This window comes from Cimex lectularius, unplaced genomic scaffold (genome assembly GCF_000648675.2).
Source record: "Cimex lectularius strain Harlan isolate CLEC.00 unplaced genomic scaffold, Clec_2.1 scaffold22, whole genome shotgun sequence".
In the NCBI taxonomy this organism is placed as follows: domain Eukaryota; kingdom Metazoa; phylum Arthropoda; class Insecta; order Hemiptera; family Cimicidae; genus Cimex; species Cimex lectularius.
In genome coordinates, this window is record NW_019392657.1 from 1168258 (window position 1) to 1195030 (window position 26773).

At 33.1% G+C, this 26773-nt stretch overlaps 3 protein-coding genes across 4 annotated transcripts; 2 read left to right on the top strand and 1 right to left on the bottom strand.

Annotated features, from left to right (window-relative positions):
- Nucleotides 1-39: 39 nt before the first annotated feature.
- LOC106666751 (E3 ubiquitin-protein ligase CCNB1IP1-like) lies at nucleotides 40-8268 on the top strand. Its single transcript, XM_014394202.2, has 7 exons — nucleotides 40-93; nucleotides 3764-3916; nucleotides 7290-7507; nucleotides 7569-7758; nucleotides 7819-7910; nucleotides 7967-8084; nucleotides 8152-8268. Exons 3-7 carry the CDS (start codon nucleotides 7301-7303, stop codon nucleotides 8214-8216), a joined length of 672 nt encoding a protein of 223 aa, XP_014249688.1. The 5' UTR covers nucleotides 40-93; nucleotides 3764-3916; nucleotides 7290-7300; the 3' UTR covers nucleotides 8217-8268.
- A 2618-nt stretch (nucleotides 8269-10886) lies between these two features.
- LOC106665976 (ubiquinone biosynthesis protein COQ4 homolog, mitochondrial) lies at nucleotides 10887-13206 on the bottom strand. Of its 2 annotated transcripts, none has more exons than XM_014392817.2 (6): nucleotides 12774-13206; nucleotides 11642-11738; nucleotides 11478-11580; nucleotides 11288-11417; nucleotides 11133-11226; nucleotides 10887-11066 (listed from the first exon to the last, which is right to left on the bottom strand). In XM_014392817.2, exons 1-6 carry the CDS (start codon nucleotides 12940-12942, stop codon nucleotides 10907-10909), a joined length of 753 nt encoding a protein of 250 aa, XP_014248303.1. In that variant the 5' UTR covers nucleotides 12943-13206; the 3' UTR covers nucleotides 10887-10906. The 2 variants fall into 2 exon arrangements, with proteins under 2 accessions (XP_014248303.1, XP_014248311.1); XM_014392825.2 differs by having other exon boundaries at nucleotides 11642-11748; nucleotides 12774-12994.
- A 1936-nt stretch (nucleotides 13207-15142) lies between these two features.
- LOC106665195 (actin-related protein 3) lies at nucleotides 15143-23612 on the top strand. Its single transcript, XM_014391456.2, has 8 exons — nucleotides 15143-15377; nucleotides 20301-20481; nucleotides 20538-20694; nucleotides 20755-20912; nucleotides 20967-21284; nucleotides 22769-22987; nucleotides 23045-23128; nucleotides 23190-23612. Exons 1-8 carry the CDS (start codon nucleotides 15334-15336, stop codon nucleotides 23283-23285), a joined length of 1257 nt encoding a protein of 418 aa, XP_014246942.1. The 5' UTR covers nucleotides 15143-15333; the 3' UTR covers nucleotides 23286-23612.
- The last annotated feature ends 3161 nt before the right edge of the window (nucleotides 23613-26773 follow it).

Sequence of the window (26773 nt, forward strand, 5' to 3'; positions counted from 1 at the left end):
TTGAAACCGGTAAAAATACTGGCTCTTAATGGTTCAATGATTATAGTTGAATAGGGAAGTGGTAATTGCCAATAAATTAATTATTAATTAATAGTAAGCTCTTATTTCTATATGTTAATTAGTTATCATTATATATGGAATGACACTAACACAATTCCATACAATCAACTCACACACAATTTATACTGTACATACTTTTGTTTTACAAATTGAAACTAGTTTAATATGAAAAGAAATGTTACAAACCTTGAACTTTTTGTATAAAGGGCAACATATTTCACCGACCTTTACTATCAAATTCTTTGGTATCAATTTTGACCAGAAATTAACCTGGCTGCCTCATGTCAGACAACTAAAACTTGCTCAATAATGTTGGATATGTTCTGTATATGAAGCATTCCTAGGGAGCAGATCGTATATATATATATATATATATATATATATATAAAATGCAGGGTGAGCGGCCAAGACCTGAGGGGTTAATTGCTTGGGTAGACTCGTACCCCATCCCTAAAGGGTCTGGGACTTGGTTGGCTCATGTGTCCTGCATAAATCTCTTGGACCTGTGCACAAACCTTAAGATTTTGGACCATTTAGTCTCGGGGAGTGATTTGGTGATGTCCTCTCCTTCAAAAGTTTCAAATCTAGACCTATCACATTCTGTGAGGTAGTGCCTTGCCGTTTTTCTCTTTTATTTACAAAAACGGCAAAAGGCCCCTTCTCAGTGGGCAGCGGCCCGTCAGAATACCTATCAGCCTCGTAATTCCCTTCGTTGAGTTAGAGAATAGCCATTTCGATTCTGCTGGTTTGATCTCCTTAACAAACTCCTTCGATTGCCTGTGTCCGGGGGATAGATTCCATTCCTTAAGGAATTGTTTCATACCCCAGTTTTTAATACTCTCGGGGAGCAGATTGTAGCACTTTACTAAAGTTATACAAAGCTTTAATCTTCTCTCTGTATTATACTGTCTGCATTATACTGCTTATGATTCAGCCAAAAAATGTGTTCTGAAAATGTTCGACCCTGTTCATCATAGAGCTCTTAGACTGAACAGGCGCATTTAGATCTAGCCCTATAATTAGCATGCTCACCGAAACTGGGGAACTCGATCTAAATAGAAAGAGACAGAAGCAAATTTTGTCCTTTTATATAAACACTTGGGCAAACTCAGAACACCTACCTAAATAAAAACCGATCCTAACATTCAATTATTCTATGAAAACCACCCTAAACTGCCACCATTTCTATATCGGGCAAATAAATTATCTTTCACAATCGAATATCAAACCCGAAAAATCCAGCCCCCAACCCCTCTCTGGCTATATCCAAATGTTAAATTTGATTTTTCTCTTACAAATACATGAAAACAGGAAACAAACCCTATATTGATTGCTAATTGAATTGATCAAGTCTCTAAAAGTCTAAAAATGAGAAGCATATATAAATTTCCATAATTTCCAATAAACCGCTGGTAGTACAAAGGCGATGATAACCTTTGGAAAAAAAATTGAAACCATTTTTTATATTACAATTGAAAATATAAAACTTAAAAAATTGGTTTTCTTTGAGAAATTACTTACGTTCTTAACTGTTCATTTATAAACAATTCTTATACATTATTGATTTGGATTTGGATTTATACAGGCCCAAATCCACACATGTACATACATATATACAAACATGTGCCAAGTTGGGCCTATTCATCAGCGCTATAGCATACCGAGTGCTTCTTCATGAAATTTGATTAATCGGCCTGATTTCAACAGTTTTCTTCTACAAATTTTCAAATCTCTTCTATATCATATCTCTTGATATCATTGCCCTTCTCTGTAATAAATTTATAATGCCTAAATGACAAGGTTTTCAACCTAACAAATCAACCACTTCAAATCTCATGCTGTATGAAAATTTTATACTAAATGCTTTTACCCTCAGTAAACAGTTTGATGTAATTTACAAGGATGTCAGTATGGCATTGGTCAATTTCAATTTGATTTTATCGAAACTAGATGTTCTGGACTTCCAATGACCCATATTTTTATGGTTTCATAGTTATTTACATGGTAGACTGCTTCAAGCAAAAATTGATAATTCTTTGTTTAAATATATCGATGCAAAATCTGGAGTGCCCCAGGGTTCTCATTTAGGCCTTTTATTATTTCTGATCTTTATTAATGATATTACTGAATTACTCTACTCTACTCCCTCAGAATATAAACTTCTTGTTCTTTGGTAATAATGTCAACCTGTACAATAATGATAATGGTACAAAAATACTTCGAACCGCTTTTTCTAATTTTATTGATTTTTGCTCAAAACATGGACTTAGACTTAATTTTGATAAACGTTTTGCAAAGTCATTTTTTAGATGTAATAAAAAAAGTTAATTCAGCCTATTTTGATAACAAATTGCAGCTACAATCTGTGACCACATTTAAAAATCGTGGTGTAACGATTTTTCTCATGGTCTTAGATTTTTGAAATATTTTAGTGTATGCCAGTCCTATCTGGTCACCCAATCAAAAGTATTTTTGTACCAAGCTTGAGAGAGTCCAAATTAAAGTTAAGATATGCTGCTTTTAAATTAAAAATCACTTTTTTAGATATTTCTTATGATCACTTATACTTCACCCTTTTCTGCCTAAACAGTTTTAAATAATTTTTTTAAATCTCTCTCTTCTTATAAAGTATATGATTTTTTAATATATGTTTAATTGATATATGTTTTTTCTATATTTTTATCTGAACAGTATTTGTCCTTGGTATTTTTATAACTTTAGATTTGTTACTTCTGTTGTATTTTTGTAAATGGGCTTCTTCCCAGTATATATTAATAAACAAATAAATAATGTACATCCTCCTGTAGACCAAAGTTAATTAGTTGGTGTCTCCTCCACTTCTTTAAAGAATGTGCACATTCTGTGTTGTACTGATCTTTTGTCTGCAGTATCATGATATGAATTCTGTCAGGATTCGAAGTTTTTTCTTGATTCCTTTAATTCATTTTGTGGCTTCTTTCCTAAGAAACCTCATCAGAAGGTCTTGGATTGTTTGCGTCCAATGGGTGAATTCCAAGGTTTCCTCATTTTCATTCTGTCTTATCTAAAATACTCATTGTTTTGAATCCCTATGCCACAAATGGTTCAGGACCTATCAGAGATGTACCTTTCCTAGTGTCAGCTTTCTCGTTTCCCTCTATATGTCCCGAGACCCAGCAGGGCTTAACTTCATTTTGCATACATACTTTATTTAGTTTTGCAATTCTTTGAGCTTAGTGCTCTGATGACTACCTGGCTATCTGACATGATAGCTACATTTTTGTTTTTTTACCCTTTGTTCAGGTTGAACTGAGTACATCTCAATTGCATAGATTTCATTCTAGACCATATATTTTCCCTGGTTATGAATCTTTGGTTCCAGGACTGAAGACTCCTGCCCTCACCTTCCTGGGTCCTACATCCAACATTCAGCAGACATGCTTTTTTTCGTTTCCTCTTTCGCTTTTATTCTTGGCTTTTCTTGGTAATAACAAAATTTTATTTGTTACATTAAAGTTTGAAATACTTAAAAATATTTTATTCATATGTCGTCTTTATTTGTTAACAAAAAATTGTAATTAATTACATTGATTATTTTATGCAATAATATTAATAATTTAAGTGCTTTTTTAATATGACCTCTTTACTCAATAAATATTTTGGTAATATATGTATTTTTGGTGTTTGAACAAGTTTAATTTTTTAAAATATTTTTTTGTTTCAGAACTTTCTAGAAATTTAATGTACATAGATTATTATGAGAAATTAAGATAAATTTCAATGGCAAGACCACTGTCCCCAAGCATGAGCAAATTATTCATGTTATAAATATTTAACATTTTCAAACATTTCAAGGCATGCGTGTTGTCCAAATTGAGTAAGTATATGTTTTATTAATTTCAGTAAAGTTTTTATTTTAACAAGCCTTAGTTTGAATTTTTATCACTACATTGTTTATGGTGATAGACGATGTTGTATAAACAATGCAATTTTACAAATTATATTTATAACTTTTAACCTTGGATTATTGCTCCATTGTTTATGGAGATAGACGAGTATGTATAAATAATAGATAAATAATGGATTTTAACAATTAAATTTTTAACTTTTAACCTTGGATTAATAGTAAACCAGTTGCAATTTTGTATTATTATTTTAATTTTTGGGCTTTGGAGTAACTATTTTTGACAAAGTTTGCTTAACTTCTGGCTGAATTTAGACCCATGATCCATATGCAAACATGTGCAAAAATAAAACAAAGAAAGACAGGGACAGGGAAAAAGTCAGAAGAATAGTAAGTCTTAGCAAAGCTGGTGTTCTTAAAACAACATCCACAGCTACAATGGGCCATACCCTCAAGCACCTTTACTTATATATTTAAAAGATGGCAGCGATTGAAGATTGAAAATTCATTGGTCAGTGGATAAAAAACGTGAAACAAAATTTTCAAAAAGTTAAAATAACTGACACGGCTAAAACTAAACACATCAGAGGAAATACTAGACTTCGAAAAGCCGTTCAACGTAGTTATTGAAGAGAAAGCAAAATGGAGAGATAAAAAAGAAAAACCATGGAACTTTTGGATGGTATACAGATGACAAATGGTACAGTAATGGGCATAAAAAGGTCTATGATCACCAAATGGCCCTTGGCTCTATCACAACCCTCTTTCAAGCTGAATTGCTAGATATAGAAAAATACATAACAATTATAATTTTTAAGCTCCAAGCCTACGAGATCAATTCAAAACTAGTCTGGAATTGCCTGAACCTAAAACATTGGTGTTTACAATTAGCTTGATGCTAAGGTGAGTCTCAGGTCTTGAAGTAATTTCAGGCAAGACAGAAGACATGATAGCTAAAAAAGGGAGCCTCGTTACAACACATGACCAAATCAATTTCATGACATTAATTACAGCAACATTAAAAAAAATGATTTGTAGTGGGTGTTTTGATCTTTTTTAAGATATTTGGTAGATTTAAATAACAGGAGAGATGGTCCTGTAGGTTTCTGAAAGCTGAAGAATCGGTCGTTCGTCCATAGAAATCTGGGGGTGAGGAAGAAATTAAGATATATTCAGTAACCATTATTCTATTCTGCATACGGTCTGAAGACTTAAAGTCTACCGCTTCTTCTGAACACCATAAATTAAGACTTTTTAAGGTCCATTAGTCAGAGAAAGCTTGGAATAATTTAATATGCTTTTGTAGTTCTGCCATTTATTGTTCCCTATGCTTATACTATATTCAAGAAGGAGGGGATTAAGTCGTCAATGAAAAGGGCAAATAGAATCGAGCTCAACAGGCAACCTTGCCTAATTCCAGAACATCAACAATTCAGAGAGACCTTACACAGATAACATTTTGGTAGAAGAGCCTAAATTGTTGAGGTCCAATAAAAGGCTTTGACGATCAACTCTGGGTTGGGTTTCTTTGATGTTCTTCAGGTAAGTAGACAAGGCATGTTTAGGAATTTTATAAAGAATTTTTGCTGAGGTTAAGTAATAACCAAGGGATTTTTTTGAGGAAGTTTGGTGATAATGATTTGTAAAAAAGGCAGGAGAATGTTCAAGTAGCTTTCACTTCGATGGTATGTTGTCAAGTATGTCAGGATACGAGTGAACGTATTACATAGGTGCTTCAAGCATACAGACGCTCTTCATTTGTATAAACTGTAATTGTCAATGCCACCGGGTTGTAGACATCATCGCCTTCTCCTTCCGCCCGACAGTTTTTTCCCTTGTGCAAGCATTTGTTCATGTCTGTCATTCCGGGATCCTACTACCTACTACCTCATCTTAAATCTAATACCTTGCTAATAATGGACAAACTCTAGAGGTGTCAACCATTGATAAAGAACCCTCACCAAAACTGCCAAACTCATTGCTAGTTAGAGAGGTATTTAGGAAGTAAAAGGGTTCTATCACCAGTCACTGGCATCTGAGAAAACAACTTTGTTGGTAGATTCAACTATGACTCCATTTATAGGTTATGTATCCATAGTTACTATCTTGCGAATAACTCAATGGGGACATAACCAGGGACAAAAAAGAAAAAAACTAGAATTTTGGGTTACTAAAGAGTATAATAAATACAGGGAATATATGCCAGACATGAGGCAAGGAAAAAAAGACTACTAGCAAAAACAACTTAATGGGAAAAAGGTCAAATCCTACTCAATAAAAAAATAATTAAAACCCTTGCAGGTGCATAACGTGTCCCAACAAAATACCTCTTAAAAATGGGGCTATTAACAGATGACCAATGTTGAGCCAAGAAAAGAGCAGAGCATATATGCACCTGCTCGTGCAATATTTCAGAAAAGGCTATGGTACCTAGGAAAGCTATTCTTGAGTAATGAAGAAAATCTTGATATTACCCTATGATACACTTCATTATAGAAATGAAAATCTTCCAGGAAAACTATTAGCAGAGCTTGGACTCAGTAGACAGAAGTTTAACTGCAAATCTTTATAACTCCAAAAGACAAAAAAAAAAATAGAATCATTTGATTATGATCTTTCTTCACACGAAGCAACTCGTTTCACTCACGAGTGTAAAATAAAAATTAAAAAAAAAATATCCGTGCCACAAACTCAAACAAATTAATTGCCAAAAAACAAAAATCAGGACCTGACCCAAATAAATTACAATAACCTTCTAAGAATTTTAAAAGGATAAATTAAAGCTTTGGATGGCAATAGGATAGACTAGTTTATCAGTGAATGTTTGGAGTCAGAGCTTTATAGTACTCAGAAGGGATAGCTAATCTAAGATAGAAGGTTTGGATGTTAGGGTGTGAAATAACCTTAGCTGTTTAAACACCCTTAAAAATTAATAATAATAACCTTCTAAAAATAAATCTATTAAGATTAAAAAATAAAATAAAAATAAGTGGTCTATATACACAACTCCTTGCCATTTACAAAAAAAGCAGGTGCCTTCAACAACTTGAAAGAATCAGCAACAACCTTCCTCGTCCTTTTCAGTCTCAACTCGCACTGCCGAGCCTGTGGTTGGGGATTAGCTTATCCCAAAGGATAATCCTTGTTTTTGAAAATAGTGTTATGATTTAAATGCATATGCTTAGTTTTGCATATATGGACATTCTTTTGTCACTATGGGTTGGAAGAAGAGACAATCTTTTCATGAAATAGCGGAAAAAGGACTTTTCTGTTTTATATATTTAGCAATTGCTTCAATGGCTATTGTTGGTTTATAAATATCTAAATGAATAGTTATTTATTTCAGATGGGCTATTGATGGACGATAATCTGTATTGTAATATTGCCAAATGTAGACGTATTTTAACTGATGTTGCATTGGTGACACGGTGTTATCACATATTTTGTCTGGACCACGGTAAAACATATTTTTTCAACAATCTACCCCAAATAAACTGTCCAGTCTGCAATGAAGCTAATATCAAGGAAACGGACATAATCCAGTGTCAGCTCAATCCAAATGATGTGAGTTTAATTGTTTATTGGGCTAAACCTACCCTGTTTGTATCTTTTTTTTTTTGGTAAGTTGATACTTGGAGGACTTTCTCCTGACAAAGCAATAAGCGCTGTAATCAGTTGTATTAAATTGAGGAGAAATCAACATCAAGCCAGTCAAGAATACAAACTGGCTCAGATTGACAATCTAAATAAAAAACTTTACGAATATAAAAAAGCTGTAAAACAAATGAAAAGTGCTCATAACACAGAGCTTTCAGGTGAAGTACAAATTATTTAAAAAAAAAATTGAATATAGATTACAACCATAAATTTTACAGCTCTCAAATCTTGCTACAATGAAATGGTAGGTAAACTGAATGCTATGGCACAGGACTTAGAAATTGCAAGAGAATCCGCAAAGAAATACCAAGTATTTGAATTTATTAGAAAAACCTAACTTTTATTTTATTTTAATTTAAATTTCAGGTCGCTTACAATTCCCTTATGCTTTCTAATCAAAATCACACAAGTAAATTTTTCAACTGTCCATCCCCTGTTGATTCTCAGCTTTTTCCTGGCAGATACAATTCCTCTCCTTTAAAAGGTACCGAAGTTTTTTTTCACCTTCATTCTTTCAAAACCAAGATATGATAGATACATTTAATTTACAGCTCACAGCACAACGCCCAGTCTGATTACAAGTGATAATTTTCTAACAAGGCACTTCAATATATAAATTTTTCATTATTAATACCGTTACAAATGTTTATCCTTTTTCACTACCTCTAAACTGTATTACGTACATACGTTCTTGTATGTAAAATATATAAAAATAATGTTTTGTGTTAATAAAAAATGTCTTTTTTTACTTCTTCCATATTAGCCAGAGTATGAACAATAATGAGATTTTTTTGGGAAGGGGTCTGGATAGAAATTCTATGGGTTATGGTTGAATTGAACCCAAGACTGCAGGATCTATGATTCAAGAGTCTGATGTACCACTCAGCTACCGCATTCCCCATCTTAATTGAAAGTTTTCTTTAAATATGTATTTCAAAAGCATCTTTACCCTGGTAGATTAATGGTACATGGCATGCTCCCCCTCAAAGCGAGATAGTAGAGATGTCCGGTGTCATGGTACTGGATATCCCGATGATGCCAATATCCTTTCACCTCCCAATACAAGTCAAGTCTGGTAACATTCACTCCCCCAGAGTACTTAATATTCCTTGGAGCGAGTTTAAACCCTCCATTCATGTTAATAAATTACTTTCACTCTTAAGACAACACACTCATCCCAGAGTAAACTATTTTTACTCCCCCTTGGGTAGGGGATCATTCACACTAATAATTTACATTCACACCAACATAAAACACACACTAATAGTTCATTTAAAACCTGTTATACCCTGAGGTACTGAAACAGCAAACCGTGCCACTGCTAGGAATTGCGGCTCTTCCTGCAAGTTTCCTGCATTGTAAAATATGTTCAATGCCTAATCTTTCAATACAATGAGGTTTTCTTTCTCACCAAGTGGCTATGTGGCCAGGTATGACCTATGCGTAACTTTCCCTTCTTAATATGGCCTCCGTTGACCAGGACCCAATACCAGTCTTTATCTGCCATAAGGCAGCTTGTTTCCCAGTGATTTTCTTACTATCTTATATCTGCCTGGCAGACAAGGGATAATGTGGCCTCTTTGTCTTCTTCTTCATTCTCGGCTATCCCTGTATGCCCAGAAATCCAGACCAGCACTTCTTCCCATCGGCATTGAACACTTTTAATTGTTCGTATATTTTATTTATAAGCAAATAGAGTGAATCCATTCATATTATAAAGGTTTTCCTTGTTTTTGATGTATTACACTCAACACGGTGATTATGACATTTAGTTCTTCAGCGTATGCTCACTGTGGGACAAAGGGACATCTCTTCTACCTACCCCTCCATTTACATAGCGCCTTTGACTAATCTGTGAAGATGTCAGGAAACTTTGTCATCACGGCGTGAATTTTTTTACAGACGTAGTGTGTCACTTTACTTGTACTTGGCCATATCAAACAATGTGATAAAACATTATCATCATCACATAAGCATATTTATCTCTGTAACAGAAATAAATTGCTGACTCAATGAATAAAAACAAACTTTTAATTTCTTAAATTTAATATTAATAATTAATCCATTTAAGTTTTAGTGGTCAATTGACCAAGTTACTTCTTTCAATAAATTGTACTAAAAATTTAAATCATTAATTCACTATTTTCGTGGTCTGCTTGACCAATTAATACATGACAATTAATTAAGGTTTTTAGTTGAGATGAAAAAAAGCTAATGGCACAAGAGGGATTCGAACCCACGACCTTCGGCTAAATACGCTGCTGCTCTACCACCTGAGCTATTATGACCTCAATCCACTTGGACATCACCATCTCAACCCCACCATATGAGTTTTCCCTCCTTTTTGCATTTTTCTAATGTCATGTAATCGGTTTGGAAAGGAGGGAAAACTCATAAGGTGGGGTTGAGATGGGGAGTTGATGTCCGAGTGGATCGAGGTCACGATAGCTCAGGTGGTAGAGCAGCGGCGTATCTAGTCGAAGTTCGAATCCCTCTCGTGCCATTATCTTTTTTTCATCTCAACTAAAAACCTTAATTAATTAAAAATTTAAATTTTTACATAAGGTTTTGGTTGAAATAAAAATGTCAATGTCATGAGGAGTCGAACTCATGACCTTTGGCTAAATACGCCGCTGCTCAACCACTTGAGCTATCGTGTCTTCGATCCTTTTGGACACTAACTCTCCATCTCAACCTACAACCATTCGAATTTTCCCTCTTTTTGCCATTTTCAAATGTCATGTAATCAGGATTCGATTCTCAGCGACTTATGAAGTGGCCATGGGGAGCTGTTAGTGAAGTGATACTTCCTTTACTTATTAAATATTAATCCATTTATGTTTTAGTGGTCAATTGACCAAGTTATTTCTTTCAATTATTCTTTTTTACATAAGGTTTTGGTTTAGATAAAAAAGTCAATGTCACGAGCAGGATTCGAACCCAAGACCTTCAGCTGAATATGCCTCTGCTCTACCACTTGAGCTGTCGTAACTTCGAGCCGAAAGTTGTGGGTTCGAATCCTGCTTGTGACATTGACTTTTTTATCTCAACCAAAACCTTACGCAAAAAAGAATAATTAATATTGAAATCTAGAACATCTTTTATAGTAATTTGAATAAATAAATATCATATCTTCATTAAGATTGGAAAATTCCTATTGGAAGTTGTTTGGACAAAGCAGGCATGTAATAAAGGCAACAATAGATATTAAAAATAAACTGATCTATTAATAAGACAATGAGACTTGATATACAATATTAATTTATAACAAATATTTAACTATACATACATATTACAATTATTTATTTATGTCTTAACATTAAGAGGCTGGACGTCTAGCTCTTTTAATAACTCGTCTACAGGTTGTTCCCACCTTTTTTCAAAATAAACATTCATGAAAAATTTACTTGTCATCCCTGTTTTGATCGCCCAAGGCAAATGCGTTTGCACGTATTTCTTCCTCTGTCTAAAACAAGTCATCACACATAAAACAAAATTGAAAAATTGAACTTGTATGATAAAAAATAATTACTTTGGAGAAAGACGAATCGCACCCAACAACCCTCCGCCTATACACATCGGAAGTCTTGTCTGAATTCCTTCTATCCACTTTACAGTCACTTCCCCTAATTAAAACATCCAATTTTATTTAAAAATATATTTTTATTAAATAAAATGAAGACAAACCGAGCATATTTGTAGGCATGAAAAGGATTGCGTGTATTAAATCATGAACTTCCCTGTACCTCTGCATGACATACGCTAGTTCTTTATCATCCACAAATTGGACCGGAGCGCGAGAATCTGGTGTGACATTCTGGAAATGTTTCATTTTCAACGTTCATTTTCAATAAAATAATACAACCCTACAGCTCACGTTTTTCTTTAAGAAGCCGATATACACCTCTCCCAAAGTCCCCTTCGGTAAAGTTGATAAATACTTCAAATCGACTGTTTGGGAATTTATTCGAGGCTGAGTACTATAACAGATAAATATGCAAATGTAATTTACAAATTTAAAAAAAAAAATTAAGACATTACTTCAAAATCTCCACTCCCTCAGGGCTTGATTCCATTTGATTTTTCATATACACTAGTGCCTTTTGACCAGTCGTCTCACCCAAAGTTGCAATCATATCTGTAAAAGACTTACACAAATATAAATTAGACAAGGTATCAAGACCAAAAACCAAGTATTTAGCCTAATAGACAATTTTCATTACAGTAAAAAAAATACAATAAATAAAGTAATACAATAAAGTACAATACATAAGCACAACAAGAAATAATGATGTGTAGGATCTGTCAAATCTTTCAAAATACCACTGGACCAATAAAAAAAGAACATAACACAAAACCACTAACACATAATAGTTTTATTTTTCATTTTTTACTTACAACAGCTTGTTTTAATGAAAATTGACTCCTGACACTTCTAACGGAACGCTTTCTGTAAATCTTCCACAATAGTTTTTCAAAAAGCTCGGTTGTTCACTACCGACAACCTAAACTTTTTTCAAAATTTTTTTTAATACCAGGAAATGGAAAAGTTCTTCCCCTGAGCACTGCAGCTTTACAGATTTTTGTTCTCCTGGCTCCATTTTTCGGGAGATCGCTACAACACGTGTGCCAATTGGGTTACAGGCATGCAGGTCTATCGAAGAAATTAATTTTTGAAGGAGGTCAGGATTGAATTCCTAGTCGATGAGATCTGATCCCTGGATCTTGGTGAGTGCCGTGTCAACTTTCACCCTTATACGTCAGGAAAATCCAGAGGTGATGGTGGGAATCAAACCCACGGGGTCTGCTCGCAAATCTCGACGCCTTAGCCACTTGGCTACTGCGGTCCCTTTTGCGGGCTTATATCGCCACCAAAAATGTTCAAGGTAACACACATTCAGTTTTACACTTGGAAACTTTTGGTACTGTCCATCATAAAACGGGCATACTCGACATCAAACATGAAGCATTGGGAAATATTAATTTCCATAAAAATCTCATAAAATCATTACTAAAACAGTGACTATTTTAAGACATACATTATGCATTTAGATGAGAATAATACAACCAAAATAATATGGAGATTTGTACTGAAAATAAAGCTGAAATAATATTTTAGAAAGACAAGCTTGTTTTAATAATGAAATTCTTCATTAGGCAGAAAATTCTTTACCTCCTCTGGCCGGATCTAGCAAAGAGACTGTCGTCGCTCCAAGGGTTAAAATGCATTTTTGGAAAAAACTGGTCTGGATGTGCCAGGATTTGAAATCGGTCGAAAAATCCGGATGGGCCTCTGTTGAAAGGAAGCGCAAACCTTTCTGCAGGTATCTGGCCCGATTCATGATTTTTAAAATTAACTTTTTTGTTATTTTTTATTTTGTGCTGGAATAAATGACAAAAACTTAATATTGAAGAAGTAAAGATTAACCTCCCCTATCTGTGATGTTTCATATAGCCCATAAATGATATCATTGAGTTCTAACAAAGGTCACTTAAACATGTTATGGTGAAGAACGAATTTTCCAATTTCTGCCAATAACATCAATTTTTCTTTTAAAATTCACTTTTATTTCGTATCTTATTTAATTGAAAAAGTCTGCCTTCAAAAATATAGTATTTTTGTTACAATGAACAGGTGACATTTAAAAATCTATCCTACTGAAAATTCAATCTATAAAATTTTTAGAAGGGAAAATTAGATTACCTGGGTGATTTAAAGATTTATAAAATTGGCCCCTTTGAAGAAAAGTTAAAAAAGCTGTACAAAATTCTAATTTTAATTTTTTTTTAAGTCGTCAACCATTTAGGCCAACTTGGCATCAACAATATTTTTCTTTTACACAAAGATAGTAGATAGATTGATAATATAGTTTATTGAAAAACTATACAACATGGTAATACTACTGTCTGCGAGGGTTGCAATAATACAGTAGCATGATTAATAAGTTACATATACAAATGTTATTATAATAATAGAAAGATAGTAACAATAGTAAGTATTTTGTATGTAATTCCATATTCTTTTTGCTAAAGATTACAACCATATTAATCAGACTGAATAGAGAAAATAGAGAAGCAGAGTAAAAATACTTTGATTGAATATTTAAAAAAAACGTATATTTTTTTTGCATTGTATAAATTCACTTTTTTTCTACATCCTACAAGTCTTTGTTAAATTTAAACAATATTTGTAAATCCCAGGGCCCTGAAGATGATCTCAATAAAGATCGAAACGTTGGCACGATAAAGAAAATGTTTTTCTGAAACCTACATCACACCAGACCGCATCTGACGATTTCTGAATAATTAATCAGACTTTTATCCAAATCGAACCTCTTGCTTCAATGGTTCAATTTTTTTTTTCTGCACAATTTCGATTATATGAAGAATATTGCATACATTTCCAAATTTGAAACATTTTTGATTACTGAAAAAAAATTATGCAACTACAAGACATAAGAAAAAACCCTACAAATATTGTATTAAGTAAATATATTCTATATAAGCCTAATTTGTCATTGAAGTCACTTGTTGGAGAAGGTGCCAGTGAATGAAAATAACATTAATTAATTGATTTATGTGAAGTTTTATTAGAGTTTAAACTATATATAAGAAATAATTCATACATAAATAATAATATATAATTTTCAATTAATTAAGGATTTGGTTGAGATAAAAAAGTCAGTGTCACAAGCGGGATTCGAACCCATGACCTTCGGCTAAATACACCGATGCTCTACCACTTGGGCTATATATAAATATAATATATAAATATAATATATAATAATTTAATTACTCTTCAGTGCTTTAATTTATATCATTGAGTAAAGTATGGATATAATTAGTTTTATTATGAAAACAATGTAATTCATCAATATCTTACTGTAACTCGGTTAATGTATGTATTTTTCGATAAATATGCCCTGAGGATGGCAATGTAAATTGCCGAAAGCTAGTTGAACCCAAAAAGCCTACTTCGTCACAAAGACCTATGAAGATACCTCAAGAAAAAATTCTAATGTGATTACTGACAAGTCGATAAAAACTCCAAATATAATTTGATAAAAATTTCATACGGTGTATCCAAGAATGTTCAGGTAATTTTAGTGGTAATTGGAGTGCGAATAAATCATCGAAGAACATTTTCTATTGAATACTTAATATTTTCTGATGCTGTATTATAAAATCGGACAGACCATAGCCTTATACACTTATAGAAGTACTTATAATTTTTTCTGAATCCTTAAAACTTTTTAGGGTAGTTCTACGTAAGAAATCTAAAATTTGATTTGTCTTATTAATTATTAAGGTGCAAAATTATTTAAAAAAAAGAACAAGCAAATTATTTAAAAAGAACTAATTAAATTTAAATTAAATAATTACTAAATTTAATTAAAAATAACTTTAACTTAAAAAATAAATAAGTATAGTAATAATAGTAATAATAATAATGCTTGAAACTCTATGATGTCACTGTCTGTATACAGACGTGCCTCTCCTGCTGAGACTTGCGCTGAGTCGCCCTTCCTCACAGTCCAGTCTTTTACCACCACCACCACCACCACTGCACGATAGACTCTCGTTGTCTTACTCATTTGAAAATGATTAAGACTCAGTTTTAAGGCGTGGACTTAGCCATCTCAAGTTCCGGCGTAACGTTCTCGAACATTTCTCAAAATCCCGTTAATCTTTTTTAACCGGCTTTTCGCCAAACTGGATTTAAACCTGGAAAAATGACTGGACGACTACCGGCTTGTGTTATTGACGTGGGAACTGGGTTTGTATTTCAAGCATTAACTACATTTTCTATGCGCTACTGCATCGCCTGTTTAATTTATATGCCTATTTTTATCGTCTTGTAAATGTTTTATTTTAGAGATTCATTAATGGACTTGAAATTTTCCTGTTTTATTCTCACTTGATGGACCATGTTTAACCTTTGTCTCTTCCTTGCATTACAAGCGTTTCTTCTACAGATCAGTGTTTTTCTGTAAAGTCGATTTATACAGAAAAACCATTTATGTTGAAACCTCCGGTATAAATTCACTCGCAAAAATGTTTCAGTGTTCTAACAATTTTTTTACTCATTCTTTATCTTCGTTGTATTAGTCATAGCACCATAATTTTTGTCCACTTTGCTTTTCTATGGTATCCAATGAAAATGCTTTTTCCATGGGAGTGACTATCACTTTACATCGACCAAGATAAGAAATGGCTCAATGTGGAGTGGCCAATAATCTTTTCATACGTAAAATTATTACCCTATAAATTTTGTTATTTACTGTTTGGTTGTCTGGAAAATAATCCAGGATTTTATACAGATTTTAGACATTTTTTTATTAATTAAAATACTCCAGCACTCTCAATACCCTTCTCCCAATGTAATGGCTACTTCTGTATACATTCTGAACACAATTTTGAGTCTTAATAACTACAAATCCTGTAAAGGCATTTTCTAATGATTTTTGATAAATAAATTTTTTATCCATGTTAGTTTAGTGGCCATAGTTAACCATATTATTCAGAAATCGTGAGATGCGGTCTGGTGTGATGAGGTTTTCATTTATGACAAATACTTTTTGATTTTTTGAACATTTTTTATAGAAAATCTTTATATTTTAACGGTATGTCGTTAAAAAGCTACGTTCCTTAAAATCCTTTTAGGCGTTTTTGACTTACACCCGTTTCAACTATACATCCCGATGGCTTCTTAAAAATTGGAAAATTTTTTGAGGTCATAAAATAGATAAATTTAAATTTAAATAAAAATTTATATCTAGGGGTCTGTAGAGAAAACTAAATTTCATAATTATTCAGAAATCGTGAGATGCGGTCTGGTGTGATGTAGATTTTAGAAAAACATTTTCTTTATCGTGCCAACGTTTCGACCTTTATTGAGATCATCTTCAGGGCCTGGGAATTACGAACATTGTTTAAATTTAACAAAAACATGTAGGATGTGGAAAAAAGTGAATTTATGCAATCCAAATAAATATTTTTTTAAATATGTCAATCAAAGTGTTTGTTTTCTGTGTAATTGTGCCATTCTTGCATGTTGTGTTGAGAGTGACAGTGAGATATTGCTGTTTTATGTTTATGTAACAACACGACACGCAAGAATGGCACAATTACGCCGAAAACAAACACTTTGAGTGAGTAGAAATACTTTGATTGAATATAAAAAAAATATTTATTTGCATTGTATAAATTCACTTTTTTCCACATCCTACATGTTTTTTTTTAATTTAAACAATGTTTGTGAATCTCAGGCCCTGAAGATAATCTCAATAAAGATCAAAACGTTGGCACAATAAAGAAAATGTTTTTCTGAAACCTACATCACACCCCATCTCATGATTTCTGAATAATCATTGACAAACGGACACTAATCACCACACATTAACCATATTATTTATTCCAATTAATTATTCTTTTTATCTAAGTTTTTGGTTGAGGTGAAAAATTAGTGTTATGAACTAGGTTGGATGGATTCGAACCCACAATCTTCAACTCAATACGCCGCTGCTCTAACCACTTGAGCTATCGTGACTTCAATCCCTTCGGACACCGACTTTCCATCTCAATGTATAACAATCCCGCTCGTGACACTAATTTTTCATCTCAACCACAAACCTTAAATGAAAAGAATAATTAATTGGAATAAATTTTTTATGTTGTAAAATGTTGTCCAGGTATCTGAACAAATGGTAGTCGGTAGGCTTGGAGAATAGAGAGGGTGAGGCAGAACCTCATAATCAAGATCCAACAGTTTTCGAGTTGCCACATGTGAGACATGGGGCTGACCGTAACAGAATCGGCATTTTCCAGTTGGCCAAAGATGGCTTCAGTAATGCCAATTTCTGGTGCATTGCTTCAGTTTGAGAGCAATACACTTCGGCATTGATTGTTTCACCAGAATTCAAGAATCTGTAGTAAATTAGCCCGAATGAACCCCACCACAGATTCACCATCACATTTTTTTTAATGACTTGGGGCTTATTTATTCCTTATTTTTCAAGCCATTGTCCAAAACATCTTGGGTTATTGTAGATTTGTATAGGCTCAAATCCGCGCATGTACGCATAAATGTGCCGAGTTGAGTTTATTGGCTTCTTTTGGTCCGCTTTTGCTATTTACAGACTCGAGAATTACCCATCTCGGTTGTTGGCATTACGGGAGCAGACCTCAGTCTTATCCATCCAGCCACCAAGGATGGGCTCAAGGTGCTATCAACAGCTGGGTTAATTCAGCACCCAATGCGTGCAGTTCCAAACTTCATGCTCACGTTCATTCTTAAATCACTCCTACTTAACAAACCATTCATTCAGTTAGAATTAGGATGATGGAGTACTCGATATTCCTCCATCATCTTTTTCACATATACAACTAACTTAACAGGGTCGATGGAGGTAATTGATATTGCGATATTGATATTGCATCACACATTCACACTAATAAATACATTCAGAAAAGGTTCGTATCTGTTTCGACAAAGAGTGTTGTGCAAACTTCATAACGATGATTTTTTTTTTTTGGGGGGGGGGTCATTTAATGCGTGAGGAACCCAACTTTCAAGCTTTTTTCACCTTTTTAATTGCCTTAAGGTAGTGGCGGTAGATTTGCTAACTGAAACAATGTCTGAAACTTCTCGAACAATTTTGGGATTTTCTTCGATCAAAGCTCACAGAACGTAATCATCTTGGAAAGAAATCCTTCCATGACCTTCTTTGCCTCGAAAAATAAAGTCTCTCTCTTGAAATTTTTTAACCATCTCTGAACAATGCTCTCACTCGCACTGCCATTGCCCCAGACTTCTTTAATGTTTCTGATCGTTTTGGCACTGTGCTGACCCATAAAACGAAATTATGCATCATGTGTTCACATCTTTGTAAAGACTGAATTATTCCAAAGTATTGAGGTAAATAAATATTTTTGTTTGGAAGAGAATTAAAAGAATAATCCATCAAACATAAACATTTTATTATATAGAGAGGTAATTAAAAAAAAGCATTATTTTCCGGACAACCCAATACATTTAATAAGTAATACATAAATCACAAGTTAGACAAGAACATAGGAATCAAGACAATTTTGTTCAATTCTGTGATTATTTGTATATCCAGTTAATTTGTTTAAAAAGTTCATTATTAATAGATAGATTTTCATTTTTATTTTAGCTGGTATGTTTCATTATTAATTTATAAGGGGACCGCTGTGGCCGAATGGTTAGGGCATCTGACTCATATTTGCCATGCTAGCAGTTTTGGGTTCGAATCCCAGCATAGCTCATGGTTAATTGATAATAGTATGCAAGGGTTCAACTATGAGGCTATATAAAACCTTGGGGTGCCAACATTAAAAAAAAAAAAGCCCATTTGTAAGTATAGTGGGTTCAAATTTAGGGCTGCTGGATTCAAACCTTAGACCTTTTGAGAATAGAAATGAGTTGTCGTGTCAACACCTTAACTATTGCTACCACCGACGCCCATTTATTCATGTTTATAAATCATTTTTGAACAAAAGTTTAATATTGAATTAATTTAAATTGTGTAGTTTGGTCGCTATCGATCTCATTTCATCAGCTCTACCACAGGAAGAAATATTACCATATTAAGATTGTGTTAATTTTTGTGGCATGGCAGAAAAATATAAACAAGACACCCCAAGCAAACAGCTCCTCACCATAGTCCAATTGACAATTTCAAATCTGATGGAAATGCGAATTTAGTTTGTATAGGAAATCACTAAAAGTCAGGATTGAGTGAGAACGAACTCGACTTTTTTTTTTGGGGCTTTGCCAATTTGTGCTGTGATACTTTATTTATATGTTCACTAGTTTTTGTGGTCTGCTTGACTAATTAATACCTTTCAAGTAATTAAGGTTTTTGGTTAAGTTAAAAAAGTCAGTGTCATGAGCGGGATTCGAACCCACGACCTTCGGCTAGATACGCCGCTGCTCTACCACTTGAGCTGTCGTGACCTTGATCCTCTCGGACACCAACTTCCCATCACAACCTACAACCGTTCGAATTTTCCCTCTTTTTGCCATTTTCATTCCCGCTTGTGACTGACTTTTTTATCTAAACCAAAAACCTTAATTACTTGAAAGATATTAATTGGTCAAGCGGACGTACATTGTAAATCCCTTCATAATTCATCAACCCAAAGTTTGTCATATAATTCATTCTGGTGAACGTTGCAGCAATATCTACAATTAATTAAGGTTTTTAGGTGAGATAAAAAAGTTTGGGATTCGAACCCACGATCTTCGGCTAGATACGCCGCTGCTCTACCACTTGAGCTGTCGTGACTTCGATCCTCTCGGACACCAACTTCCCATCTCAACCCCACCTTTTTGAGTTTTCCCTCATTTTTGCCATTTGATTGGATGGAGGTTACAATAGGTCAAGTGGTAGAGTAGCGGCGTATCAAGCCGAAGGTTGTGGGTTCGAATCCTGCTCGTGACACTGACTTTTTTATCTCAACCAAAAACCTTTATTTATATGGTTGGTGGAGGAAAAAACCTTTTTCTCTATAAATTTTTATTATCATCTTTTATTTGATTAATAATTGAATATATTTATATGATTATACATGAAACACATTACCTTAAATGTATTATAATTTTTTATAATAGATTCACTGTAGATCTTGAATTGATGGATTTTACATTACAATTTACTTAATGTTATTTTTGCAGGTACACAAAATTAGGATTTGCTGGAAACAAAGAGCCCCAGTTTATAATCCCATCTGCCATCGCAATAAAGGAAAGTGCTAAAGTTGGCGAGCAGGCGATCAGGCGATTAACGAAAGGAGTGGAAGATTTAGATTTCTTCATTGGAGATGAAGCGTTCCAAGCTCAAGGATATGCAGTCAAAGTAAGTGTAACAAAGGAAAATAAAAAATAAACAGAATTTAATTGGTTTAATTATAGTATCCAGTACGGCACGGTCTGGTGGAAGATTGGGATTTGATGGAACGATTTTTTGAACATTGCATATTTAAATATCTTAGAGCTGAGCCAGAGGATCATTACTTTTTATTGACTGAGCCCCCATTGAACACTCCAGAAAATCGGGAGTATACAGCAGGTTAAATCATTTTATAGTTTTCTTTAAATTTTAAATAATAATTTTTTTTTTGTTTAATAGAAATTATGTTTGAGTCATTCAACGTCCCAGGATTGTACATAGCAGTGCAAGCTGTACTTGCACTGGCTGCATCATGGGTTTCTCGTAATTTAGAAGAAAGAACACTAACTGGGATTGTCGTCGACAGCGGGGATGGTGTCACTCATGTTATCCCAGTTGTAAGTACAATAAAAAAAAAAGTGTGAATCATCTCAAATGATATTTAATTACAGGCTGAAGGCTACGTGATCGGAAGTTGCATTAAACACATTCCGATCGCTGGGAGAAACATTACCTACTTCATACAGTCTCTTTTGCGAGAAAGAGAAATCGGCATCCCTCCCGAACAGTCAATGGAAACGGCGAAAGCCGTGAAAGAGCGGTATTGTTACATATGTCCCGACATAGCTAAAGAATTCGCTAAATACGATCAGCAGCCTAGTAAGTGGATAAGGAATTTCCAAGGGATCAATGCCGTCACAAAAGATCCCTTCGATGTAGAAGTCGGATATGAAAGGTTCTTGGGTCCTGAAATATTTTTTCATCCTGAGGTAATTTTTGTTATAATTTATACCGGGTGTTCCAGTTCCTTCTGATGAAACTCAGGGAATTGATACTACTCTTCGTTTGGAGCAAAAAATGCCCAGGAGAAAATTTTCGTAAAGTTCTCTATTTTGAAGATATTCGTCAATTTAGGTTTTTTCAACTTTTCACTACCTTACCACATAAAAATGCTTACAACTTCCAAAATGTTGAAACTACAACAAATCCAATTACACCATTTGAAAGAACGCTAAATTTGCTGTAAGATACTTCTATTTGCAATAATCTGAATGGCATAAAATGTTAGCCAATATCAGTTGGAATATGTCAAAATTACAAAAGTTAAAATTTTGGTCATGATTGCAGGTCCTACTGAGGTTACAAAAAAATACCTACAACTCGTCAAATTTCACAAAAACTCCTTCATCTAATATGCTTTACGTTGATATATGCATGTTTTTAAATAACGTTCTAGTAGAGTTGAAAAATAACAACTGAATGTTCGAAAACGTGAACTAAGGTAAATTTGAAGGTGGTGGGGTAGAAATAAATCAATTAGAACTCGCTTTGTAAAATAAAAATGACACTTGTTTGACCGATTGAATGAAAAATGCTGGATGGGATCAAAGTTTAAACAATAATCATCACAGAATGTATCAGGTAGGGTGTGTTACTGAAACGTGAATTTGTTTGCAAAGTGTGCACAGATGTGTCATTTTTATTTTACAAAGCGAGTTCTAATTGATTTATTTCTACGTCCCCCCCTTAAATTTACCTTAGCTCATGTTTTCACATACAGCAATCATGACCAAAATTTTAAATTTTGTAATTTTGACATGTTCCAACTGATATTGGCTAACATTTTATGCCATTCAGATTATTGCAAATAGAAGTATCTTAAAGCAAATCTAGCGTTCTTTAAAATGGCATAATTGGATTTGTTGTAGTCTCAACATTTTGGAAGTTGTAAGCATTTTTATGTGGTAAGGTAGTGAAAAGTTGAAAAAACCTAAATTGATGAATATCTTCAAAATAGAGAACTTTACTAAAATTTTCTCCCGGGCATTTTTTACTCCAAACGAAGAGTAGAATCAATTCCCTGAGTTTCATCAGAAGAAACTGGGACACCTGGTACATACTGTTAATTTTTTTAATTGTGAAAGTAGTTGATATTGTGGATAAAGAGAAATTTTTCTGATCCGATACATGTCATCAAGAGTAAAAATCAAATAAATTTAGACAAAAGTAATAAATAGAGTACTAAGGCCATTCATAATCACAAGTAAGCTGAACCCATTATTTAAACAATAAAAAATATACAAAATAGTACTAGAACATGAAATTGTTATTTATGCATACTTGATTGTACAATAATAAATTGCTAGTTTTACAAGCATGCACAAATATTTATAAATACGAAGTTTCTTTTCAAATTGTAGTTCAATTATTTTGTAATCTGTTTCAAATGTTTTTTTAATTTTTTAATTATTAGTTCTCAAACCCGGATTTCACTACTCCAATCTCCGAGATTGTAGACACTGTGATACAAAACTGCCCAATAGATGTAAGAAGACCTTTATACAACAACATCGTCCTATCTGGAGGTTCGACAATGTTTCGCGATTTTGGAAGAAGGCTGCAGAGAGATATTAAAAGAGTGGTCGATGCCAGGCTAAGCCTTTCGGAAAAGCTATCGGGAAATCACTTAAAGGTACCTTGTATAATGACTTCATCACGATAAATTCTAATCATTATTTTTCTCCGGTAGCCAAAGCCAATAGACGTCCAGGTGGTATCTCACCACATGCAGAGGTATGCTGTGTGGTTTGGCGGAAGCATGTTTGCATCAACGGTAAAAATTGAAAAAAACAAAAAAACAATGAGCATGTTCACTAATATTTATTTGTTTTTAGCCCGAGTTTTACCAAGTATGCCACACAAAGGAAGATTATGAGGAATACGGCCCTAGCATTTGTCGCCATAACCCTGTGTTTGGTACAATGACATAGGTTCATACAATACAGTATATTTTGATAATGCATTATTTATCAGTGCAATTTTTATATAATTCATTTTCATCTCTAGAAAGAGCACAAATACAATATTTATTATTAAATGGATAAAAATGAACTTTTTACAAACTGTTTGGTTTATCGAATATCAGTACTGAGCTCATCTGAATCATTGTACTGAGATTAATTACAAAAAGAAAGTAAACATGCTACCCATATTACAAAATTTCTCATCAATTTTGCATTATAAATCAATTATACATTATGTTAAACTGTATATATTGTATAAGAAGAACATTTTTGCCATTTTAATAGTTTTATTGTCATTAATGTTAATAAAATGTTATTACTTCAATTGTCTAATTTATTGGAGTTTTGATTATTTAATTTTTTTTTTAAATTTACGGTTGAAAGAGTTGTGTTTAATAGTATTTATTTATAGGTATTACATATATATTTGTAGAATTTATATCTATGCATTTTTTTAAACAAGCTTTTTATTTGTTTATTAATATACAATATTTACCAGAATGGTGCATTTTTTAGAATCTCATTATGTACAACTTTGTTTTTACATTGTTGACTTTTGTCAAGTTCATTGTTTAAAAAAACAGGCCTAAGTCTTTTATTAACCAATCAATCAAAAGACACCAATTTTTCTTTCTTTTACATCTTCAATAAGGAAGATACGCGCCCACATCATAAGCAGCTTTGTGTTGTTGACAAGTGTGCCCAAACACCTTTATGACTTTTGATTTGTTGATTAGGATCATAACTTTTATCTATTTTGCATCCTTCTTTCAGTCTTTTTTTTAATGTGGTTTGTGATCACATCAAAGAATTTTTTTATTGGACACAAAGCCTGGCAAGTTCAGTAGATCACACATCTTTTCTCCTGGAAAGTTCCAGTCTTTTAATGATTTCCCCATTAAAAAAAAATTTCCTTGTGTTTGTGGTTTATTGAAACAAATAAATTGCGATTTACACACCCCATTTATAAAGGTGGCTCCAGACATGCGGGATTTTTGCCGAATGCCAAGAAAACATTTGCCGAATCTCGACTACTGGGAATGGGTGCTCAGTGATTCGCCGAGCAACAATATTCGGTGCTTGCCTTACTCGGCAATTGTTTGTTTTCTTGTCCGCTTCAAAGTGCACGAATAATCAACATCAAAAAACAGTTATTTATTTTTTTAATAATAATCAACACATTCATAGGTGTATTAATGAAAACAAAACAGATTTTATTTCTGTTGGCCCAACATAACAGTCTTGGAATTCCTCGATTTCAACCAAAAATTTGGAACGCTTCTCTTTTGAATTCAAAAATTGTAACAAGGTTTTTGATCCATGGAAATGAATTGAAAGTATATACTTCTATTTACTACTATTTATTTTTCAATAATAAACAATTTCTAACTAGTATAGTTGTGTTAATGAAAGAACAACATAATTGTTCATTTGGATCGATTAGGTTTCGTGGTCCGGTTGACCAAATAAATTATTTTCAATTAATTAATCTTTAAGTAAGGTATTGGTTGAGATAAAAAAGTCAGTTTCACAAGCGGGATTTGAACCCACGACCTTCGGCTAGATACGGCACTGCTCTACCACTTGAGCTATCTTGACTTCGATCCGCCCCAACACTAACTTCCCAACTCAACCGCATATTTTTTAAATTCATCTCGCAGATAAGCTGTAGATGCAATCTCCCTATCGTTATTTCACAATTAACAAAATATTGAGCTCGTTACTGTGAGCAACGACTGTAACTATTTTTTTAGACTTTTGATAGTTCCTTAGTTTCATAAATTTTTTGTGGATATTTTGACCAAATTTTATGAAGATTGATACAGGGAGTCAATTTGAAGTAGCAACAGGCCAAAGTCGCATACTCGCAACCGAAGCTTCAATTTGGATAAATCGAAAAAATATATACTTTTCAAATGTTTTTTTAGACTTTGATTTTTCCTTAGTTGCATAAATTTTTTGTGGATATTTTGACCAAATTTTATGAAGATTGATACAGGGAATCAATTTGAAGTAGCAACAGGCCAAAGTCGCAAACTCGCAACCGAGGCTTCAATTTGGATAAATCGAAAAAAATATACTTTTCAAATGTTTTTTTAGACTTTTTATATTTCCTTAGTTTCATAAATTTTTCTGGATATTTTGACCAAATTTTCCCTCCTTTGTGCCATTTTTCAAATGTCTTGTAATCGGATTGGATTCTCGACGACAAATGAAATGGCCAGGGAGAGCTTTTGTGAAGCATACTTCATTTTGCTTATTAAATCAAATAGGTTCCGTGGTCCGATAGACCAAATAAATTTTTTTCAATTAATTAATCTTTAAGTAAGGTATTGGTTGAGATAAAAAAATTCAATGCCATGAGTGTGAAGTCACGAGAGCTCAAGTGGTAGAGCAGCGGCGTATTTAACCAAGGGTCGTGGGTTCGAATCCCGCTCGTGTCACTGACTTTTTTATCCCAACCAATACCTTACTTAAAGATTAATTAATTGAAAAGAATTGAACATTTAGGCAGGAATATTATATTATGTATTATATTCCGATTTTCGTGGTTTAGCTCAAGACAACTTCCACTGAATGTTCGACTATTTTTCTTCAATCAATGTCCTTTGATAATAATAATGTCTTAGGGGATAAAAAAAAAAAAAAAAAATTGAAATATGTAGTATAAAAGCATAAATAAGAAAACAAAGGAAAAAGTTACTTAAGTATTAAACAATTTGTAAAATAAGAAAATAGCTTAAAAAATGTTTAATATGATGACATGTATGACATTGGCATGTATGTGCCATGTATAACAATATAACATGAAACATATACCTAAAAAAGATTACATTTATTATTATTTTAAATTTTCAAATTGTGATGAAAAATAATATATAACTAATATAAGAAACAATTACATAAAAATAAGTTGATTAAGTAAAAATAATTTTTATTTCGTGCATATTTAGGTGAATATATATTCAGTAAATATTTTAATTAGAAATAATGTATGTTAAATATGGAAAATATACATACAACTAGATACAGATACAGAAGTGCAAGTCAAATAAATTATATGAAAAATATTTTATTGTTATAGAAATGATGAAAGATAATTTAACATAAAATATATATAGTAATTCAAAATCTAACATGTCTGCACAGTTGACTGTAGAATGAAGAAAAAGAAGAATTAAATATTGTAAGATTTAATGGAAGTCGGAATGTTGGAAGTTAACAGCTGAACTCATCATTCTGTCAATAGGAGTATTTTTACTATAGTTAGGAGAAGCGGAGGAAATATGAAAAAGTCTATTATGCCTGGTCAAGTAGCTCGGTACAGAAAAGTTAATTTGACTGAATAAAAAAAGGACTGCCATAATAGTTACTCCTGTTTTATAGGCAAGAAGTCTTAGAAATTTAAATTGTACTGATTGAAGTTAATAAATAGATTTTGCAGTGTAGGGATT